Source organism: Oratosquilla oratoria, chromosome 42, assembly GCF_046742065.1.
Source record: "Oratosquilla oratoria isolate Oo_2021 chromosome 42, ASM4674206v1, whole genome shotgun sequence".
NCBI classification, from domain to species: domain Eukaryota; kingdom Metazoa; phylum Arthropoda; class Malacostraca; order Stomatopoda; family Squillidae; genus Oratosquilla; species Oratosquilla oratoria.
The window spans coordinates 703,539-712,500 of record NC_134818.1 but is presented as its reverse complement, the minus strand read 5'-3'; the positions used below and the strand labels follow the sequence as shown (position 1 = coordinate 712,500).

Sequence of the window (8,962 nt, the reverse complement as noted above, 5' to 3'; positions counted from 1 at the left end):
CAGCATGTTGGACGAGTGAGTTAGAAGTCCTGTGTGACCTCAAGTCTCTTTTGTGCTCAGCTACGCGTTTCTCGACGCCTCGACCTGACTCACCGTAATATGAAGATGAGCAACTACCGCAAGGAATGCGATAGATGGTACTGAGGGCGTTTTGGGACAGTCCTTTTATATTCTTGGTCTTGACCATTTTTCCAATTTTGGAATTGGACGTCCTTGCTATTTTTATCCCACTCTTCCCAAGAAATCTGTCTATGCCTTCAGTTTTTCTAGAGTTAGGAACCGAAATATACTGTACCTTATTATCCTCGGACGACTGGACATTTGGTCTCATGAAAATGTTCCTAGCCACTCCTTTCAGCTTTTTAATCATTCCCCCTGGATATTTTAACTTCTTAAAGGCATTAGTTATGTAGGCTAATTCATCTTTTAAAAATTCCTCACTGCAAATCCTAAAAGCTCTGATGCACGGCCTCCCAAAAGTTCATAAAACAGGAATACCTATGAGACCCATAACTTCAGGGATCGGGAGTGCTCCGCACAAGTTGGCCAAGCGTCTAGCCAAACCACTCTCGGGAACCCTTGGATCTATAAGTGACGCTCATTTGAGGAATTCCTCTGACCTCATCCGCAGGCTGAACGATTTAGATTTCCATGGTAAGAAGTTAGCTAGTTATGATGTGAAGGCCTTATTCACAAATGTCGACGTGGAGGAGGCGTTAGTTGCCGCCAAGAGAGTCATAGACAGTCTTAGTAATGATGAATTACCGGTTCCCAGGAGTGATTATGTTAAACTTATATCCCTATGTGTAAAATTCGGTGTATTTACGTTCAATGGTAAGGAATATAAACAACACAGAGGTCTCGCCATGGGAAGTCCTCTTTCTGCGGTGCTAGCCTGTCTTTTTATGGAAACGTTGGAGGAAGACGAATATAGAAGGATCATGGGTAGAGGCACCACGTGGCTAAGGTATGTGGACGACGTTATTGTGATAGTGCCGGAGAATATCGACATTGGACATAAGCTAGGTAGACTCAATAGAGTCCATAAAGATATTCAATTCACTGTGGAGATGGAAGACGACCATAAGTTACCATTCCTTGACACGTTGGTGCACAGGAGGGATGAAGGAGTAAGATTCTCAGTGTACCGAAAACCTACCAACAGAGATGACTTTGTGCACTACTTCTCAGGACACAGCGAGCGAGTGAAGACCGGCGTGCTCATAGGCTTCTTCCTCAGAGCTTTTAGGATTTGCAGTGAGGAATTTTTAGAAGATGAATTAGCCTACATAACTAATGCCTTTAAGAAGTTAAAATATCCAGGGGGAATGATTAAAAAGCTGAAAGGAGTGGCTAGGAACATTTTCATGAGACCAAATGTCCAGTCGTCCAAGGATAATAAGGTACAGTATATTTCGGTTCCTAACTCTAGAAAAACTGAAGGCATAGACAGATTTCTTGGGAAGAGTGGGATAAAAATAGCAAGGACGTCCAATTCCAAAATTGGAAAAATGGTCAAGACCAAGAATATAAAAGGACTGTCCCAAAACGCCCTCAGTACCATCTATCGCATTCCTTGCGGTAGTTGCTCATCTTCATATTACGGTGAGTCAGGTCGAGGCGTCGAGAAACGCGTAGCTGAGCACAAAAGAGACTTGAGGTCACACAGGACTTCTAACTCACTCGTCCAACATGCTGACCGGTCTGGACATTTGCCCCACTGGGATGGAGTCGAGGTTCTACACACGGGATTAAGGAGAGACATGAGGAAGACTGTTGAAGCTGCCTACATTAATTATTATGAAAACATCAATGACAGGGAAGGTTTTGTTTGTTTGTCAGAGGCAACAAGTAGATTAATTATAAATACAATTGGGAAACGTATGCTTGATACGGGAAAGGGAATCCCCAGACAGCCGGCGGGGTGACCTGTCCTTGTTCCCATCCTCGGATGTATAAATATGTGGTCCAACTGTTTGTAGACAGCTTACTGAAGAAGACCGAGTCGGTCGAAACGTATAAGCAATAAAAAAGTTCCAGCCCATCTTCGCTTATTCTTCCTCCACCCAGTCTCTCATATATATATATATATATATATATATCCATATATATATATATATACATATATATAACATATATATACATATGTGTACATATATGTATATATATATATATACATATATACATATATATATATATATATATTTATATATATATATATAATATAACTTTTTGAACGCCGTTTCCCTTTTTGATTCTGACTCTATTCATCGTCTTTTTCTATTGAAATCAACTGCAAAACTCATATATCTGTTACTGCTGAACCAATTTCAATTAAAAATTTCTTCACCACCTTCAGAATTGTCAAGCCTGAACCCAGTAGCTGAACTGGATGAAATACATTGCTGCTCTTGCCTTGCCCAGTTCACGTGAGCAAGATGGATTGCAAAACTTTCTTACTTAATCCTTATTAAAGCTGTTAAGCCTCTTACACTCTTTAACTCCATGGACCTAAGTAATATAGGTTTCTTGACATGAAATGCCATTATAAATGCTATGATCATTATTGATGTTATTACTATAAGTGTCCTTAGATTGATTACCATTAACGTCATGATATTTGGCATATTTTCAGTTATTTTCTCCCTATTAATTTGAATGAAAAGTGATACTATAAACATGGCATTTCATTCACTCTGCTTGATTTGTACTTCATTGCCATCATCATTCCTTTTCCTGCTCTTCCTTCCTTTTTACCAATGTCATCATTACTAATGTCAACCTCATCATTTCTACTGTACTATTAATATTGCTACCCATTAACGTCTATTATTATTGAAAATGTAATGTGTTTATCCCTGTAAATCAAACTATACCTTTCATTGTCATAGCCTCAGTCATATTATTGTCATCCCCACGAATACAGTCAGAACCGACAGGATGACTGCTATTTTTGCAATTTCCAATATTTTATGCAACATGAGGCATGGACAGGTTAGGTAGATTGGTGGGATGCTCGCCTTCGTCTCAGGTTTCTACTGGACGTAACCTAAGCTACCAAGGCCACGGTTCCGAATTCTGGGCCCTGTGAGGAACGCGTCAGTTCCCAGCCGAACTGAAAGTGTCCAGCCTGCATGTACGAATACCAAGCTGGAGGTTCGACCTGTGTATTCTATGCTTTATCATACTTATTTGATATTCTTGTTCCAATGCACACTACGAACAACAAATAACTTGCACGAGTTCGTTCCTTTCTTCAGATATCATCCGGGTGTATGCCATTGAGTTCTAGCTACGAGTACTTACATCCATCTATGTCCAGGTACTCTGTCTCCACCCTCATCTATCTCCCCCCACCTCCCCATCTTCCTTTACATTCTACCCCCCCCCCAGCCCCCCCACCCCGTCTTCCATCGTCCACCGTCCTCCCACACTCGTAGTTTTCTCTCGCCCATGTTGTCGTCGTCAACCGGGAGGATCGCGTCATGTGGCAAGTCTCACTCCTTTGGTAACTTGTTGCTGCCCCGGAGCCCCGTCCTGTCCTTTGTCCTTGATCGGCTCAGTTTTGTCGTCGTCGTAGTCATAGTCATAGTCATAGTCATAGTCATAGTCATAGTCATAGTCATAGTCATAGTCATAGTCATAGTCATAGTCATAGTCATAGTCATAGTCATAGTCATAGTCATAGTCATAGTCATAGTCATAGTCATAGTCATAGTCATAGTCATAGTCATAGTCATAGTCATAGTCATAGTCATAGTCACAGTCATAGTCATTGTTATAGTCATAGTCATAGTCAAGGTCATTGTCATAGTCATAGTTATAGTCATAGTCATGGTCATAGTCATAGTCATAGTCATAGTCATAGTCATAGTCATAGTCATAGTCATAGTCATAGTTATACTCACAGTCATAGTCACAGTCACAATCACAATCACTGTCATAGTCACAGTCATAGTCATAGCCATAGACATAGACATAGTCATAGTCATAGTCATAGTCATAGTCATAGTCACAGCCATAGCTAGTCACAGCCACAGTCATAGTCATATACATACTCAAGATCGTTCTCAGTCATAGTCATAGTCATAGTCATAGTCATAGTCATAGTCATAGTCATAGTCATAGTCATAGTCATAGTCAGAGTCAGAGTCAGAGTCATAGTCATAGCCATAGCCATAGCCATAGTCACAGCCACATTCATAGTCATAGTCATATACATACTCATAATCGTTGTCAGTCATACTCATAGTCATAGTCATAGTCAGAGTCATAGTATTAATCATAATCATAGTCATAGTTATAGCCATAGCCATAGTCACAGCCACAGTCATGGTCATAGTCATAGACATACTCATAACCATGATCGTTGTCAGTCATAGTCATAGTCAGAGTCATAGTCATAGTATTAATCATAGTCATAGTCATAATCATAGTCACAGTCATAGTCATAGTTCTAATCATAGTCATAGTCAAAGTCAGTCATAGTGCCTTAATCATTGACATAGTCATAGATTTATTTGTAGATATGATCATAGTCAGAGTCATAATCACAGTCATAGTCTTAGCTAGTTATAATTTATTCATATTCATTGTCTTACTCATAACAAGATCCATAGACATAGTCATAGATTTATTTGTAGATATGATCATAGTCAGAGTCATAATCATAGTCATAGTCTTAGCTAGTTATATTTTATTCATATTCATTGTCTTACTCATAACAAGATCCATATTCAGAATCAAAATTGTTGTCATCGTCATGATTATAGTCATGTTCACAATAACATCTATGGTGATAGTGGCAGTGATAGTGATTGTGACAGTGGTAGTCATAATGATGGTCATAGTCATAGTTATACTCTTATTCATAATCATAGTCATAGTCGTAGTCCTCTTTATAAGTATAGTCATAGTGAGAGTTATAGTTATAGTCACAGTCACAGTGGTGTTCATAACGGTCACTGTATTCGGTATCGTGTTTGTTACTTTCGATATTAATGTCGCCACATGCTATATTTTTCTTATACACTATTGATAATGCCGTTACTGGTACTTTTTCTTTCCCTTTTTTTTTATTGAATACATATATTTTCCCATTTTGCTAGTCGGTATTCTGTCTTTTCTTTGTTTCTTCTCTTTTCTTCCTTTCCCTCCGTACTGACAGAATTACTTTCCTTGAAGGGGTTATGTTTATGGGTCACATTATTTTACAGGAGAGCTGGAACTTTATAGTCTTCAGTGTCTCACGCGACGCCACACCACTTCTCGACCTTGTGCGCTTTCCAACTCACTCCTCATTTGCTTTCAGTTTCACGAATCATACCTGAGTTTCTTCACATGAAACCCAAGCGGGGATCCTGCTAGACTTTGTACTCAGTCTGAGTGTTGCGATCACAAATCTATGATCAGTCCCAAAGAATTTAGCGCTTCGATAAACCCTGCAGTTCTATAGGATCTTCTGAAGAGTGCTAACAAGTTTTGATCAATCTGTATTGCCACTCCTCTAGCATTGCTACACCAAGCCAGTCGGTGTGGCTCTCATCTCTGAAACCAGGAACCATCAAACCTCAGAATTTTGAACTTTGTAAAATTTACGAGAGAACTATTAGTGTTCCTAATTTCAGAGCTATGGGGGTCAAAACATACTTCATGGCCAGCTCTGCCGGTGATCACAGAATGATCATTCTTAAAATGATAGTTCACATTAAATTAAAAAAAAAAAAAAATACCCGTCCGAACTTGATTCCATATATTTTTCTTGAGGTGAAACATTTGTTGAGTGTGCTGTAGTTATCTCGACATTTGGTTGAGACAATAGTTATTACTTAGGAACCTGAAGAACTGTTACCGGAGGCTGTGATTCGCCTTCGGGCTAGATTCAAATTGAGTGGGAGAAGAAGAAGAAGAAGAAGAAGAAGAAGAAGAAGAAGAAGAAGAAGAAGAAGAAGAAGAAGAAGAAGAAGAAGAAGAAGAAGAAGAAGAAGAAGAAGAAGAAGAAGAAGAAGAAGAAGAAAAAGAAGAAGAAGAAGAAGAAGAAGAAGAAGAAGAAGAAGAAGAAGAGTACGAAGAAGAAGAAGAAGAAGAAGAAGAAGAAGAAGAAGAAAAAGAAGAAGAAGAAGAAGAAAAAAATTAGAAAAAGGATAAGAAAATATCAGTCGGCAGCTTAATGCAAACAGAAGCTTGTGGTCGTCACAGGGTTTCCAAGTTGTCATCTTAAAAACTCGCAAAACCACATCTTTCGGAGCGCCTTCATCTTCAAATGGATCTAAAGGTATTTCAAAGCCACAGTCCAGTAACCGGATCCCCAGAGTGTCTTGGAATCTGAAACAAATTTATTACAATTTATGTCACAGCTTTCGGGATATAGGTAAAATGTCAATATAAGAGAAATATTTTCACTTTTCTATCTTTTAATTATATATATATATATATATATATATATATATATATATATATATATATATATATATATATATATATATGAGAGAAAATGTGGGTGGGGAAGGGCAAACGAAGATGTGTTGGGAATAGAGTTTATTGCCCTAACGTGGCGACCAACTTGGTCTTCTTCACATTCTCTCTCATTTGTCTGAAAAAAAAAAAAATATATATATATATATATATATATATATATATATATATATATATATATATATATATATATATATATATATATATATATAGTTATCTTTTCACCTATTCATTTATTCATTTATCTATTACTTATCTATGTGTTTATGCATTTAACTATTTACTTATTTTACTATTTATTTATTTATTTACTCGTCTATTCATTTACTAAATTATTTATCTATATACTTATTTATTTATTCATTTAGTTATCTAATTATAATTTTATTTGTCCATTTATCTATTTGTTTCTCTATTTATTTGCTTTGGAATTTTCTTATAGAAGGTCAAACCGGGTCATGGACTTGACCAACGTTATATCCCGCCAACCTACCTTTTTACCAAGGTCCCGTTCACCCAGCGCCGCTCATATAAGGCAAAATTAACACCATGTATTCATTGAACTCATCTCTACAGCAGAATGAACGCGTTTATCTTGGGTAGGTGAAACGGTAGTAACATGCTTTTGGCAAATGACTTCAGTGAGAGGCTTTGCAGCATCTAGCAGACACATGAGCTTTACCTCAATGCTCAAAGTAATTTCATAGAGATTTGCATATATATTTTTTTTTACACAAACAAAAATTACTCATTTTTCAGCCCTTCTTGTCGGAGTAGCTGCAGCCCAGGAGTTTGCTCCTCCTATCCAACGCTTCGATGGTATCATCAATGGTCAGTTCGAGCCCTTGAATCTTCCTGCGGGAGCTTCTCTCCTCCTCGGTAGCATCGATACGTCCTTCGCTTGCGGCGACCGACCCTACGGTTTCTACGCCGATCAGGGCAACGGCTGCCGCGTGTTTCATGTGTGCAACCCTTACCTCTTCGAGGACGGCCACATCGAGACTGTTCAGTACAGCTTCATGTGTGGCGAGGGCACCATCTTCGACCAGAGTGAACTGGCCTGCGTCGAGCAGTTCGCAGCCATTTCCTGCACGGAATCCTTCTTCTTCTATTCCAGGAATGAGGCTTTCGGCCGAATTGATAAATAATTTAATTTGTAAAGATATCTACTATAATAAAGCGATCAGATTGAGTAATTTGGATTCACAGATATTTGGAATCATGAAAAAGGAAATAGATAAATAAACACAGTATTTGAAGGTATGAATTAATAGCCCCGAAGTCATGCAAATTTCTTCACATTCTTTGATATATATATAAACAGGGTGTTCCAAAAAATTTGACGTCATTTTAAATGCCAATATCTAGGAAACTACTCAGTGAATCTCAATGAAACTGCACAAACTTTATGTTGAACATCATAAGTTTTATTAGTTGACATTTCAAAGAAAAAAACAAAGATTTGTAGATTCTATGACCGATTTCACAAGTTTCACAAATGTTCAATATGAGCGCCGCCTGTGACTCTGCACACGTCAAGTCGGTACTCAAACTCGTGCCAAACACGCTGCAGCATGTCTTTGGTAACATTCTCCAGTGCGGCAGTGATTCTCTGCTTGAGTTCTTCAACGTTAGCAGGAAGAGGGGGGACATAGACGAGTCCTTTCACATATCCCCAGAGGAAAAAATCACACGGTGTCAGGTCAGGTGATCGTGGTGGCCATTTCAGCAGCAAATTGTCTTCCTCACCACCACGCCCGATCCATCTCTCTGGTAGATTCTCATTGAGATAGGCCCGTACAGTGAGCTTCCAGTGAGGTGGAGCCCCGTCCTGTTGAAAAATGAAGCTTTCATGTTCATTTTCAATGAGCTGATCAAATAGCCAGTTCTGAAGCATTTGCAGATAAACATCCCCGTTCACATTTCCTTCAAAGAAAAACGGTCCATGAATTTGATTCTTGGAGATGGCGCAGAACACATTCACTTTTGGTGAGTCCCTCTCGTGCTCAATTGTGGCATGGGGATTTTCTTCGCCCCAAATGCGAACATTATGCTTATTGACTTTGCCATTCGTATGAAACGTGGCTTCATCACTAAAAATTAGACGCTCATCGAACTCGTCTTCTTCAAGTTTCTCTAGCATATCATAGCAGAATTCTTTACGTTTTCGCTTGTCATCTTCCTTTAAAGCCTGAAGGAGCTGCAGCCTGTAGGGTTTCATTTGCAATCAATTCCTCAGAACGCGCCAAACTGTTGTTCGAGGAATCTGGGTTTCCACACTTGCTCTTCTTACAGACTTCCGGGGACTTCGCAGGAATGTTTCACGAACTTTCTCGACCTTCTCTTCCGATGTTGATGGCCGTCCAGATCCTTTAGCCCTGCATAAGCAGCCTTCCTCTTTAAATTTTTGGTGCCAGGTCCAAATTTGTTTACTAGTTGGTGCATTTTTGGCAAATTTTGCAAATAAGGCACGCTGCACGGTCTTGGG

The 8,962-nt window shown here is 39.0% G+C and overlaps 1 protein-coding gene across 1 annotated transcript; it reads left to right on the top strand.

Annotated features, from left to right (window-relative positions):
- Positions 1-7,054: 7,054 nt before the first annotated feature.
- LOC143021397 (uncharacterized) lies at positions 7,055-7,622 on the top strand. Its single transcript, XM_076178833.1, has 2 exons — positions 7,055-7,073; positions 7,234-7,622. The coding sequence occupies exons 1-2, from the start codon at positions 7,055-7,057 to the stop codon at positions 7,620-7,622; spliced, it is 408 nt and encodes a 135-aa protein (XP_076034948.1).
- The last annotated feature ends 1,340 nt before the right edge of the window (positions 7,623-8,962 follow it).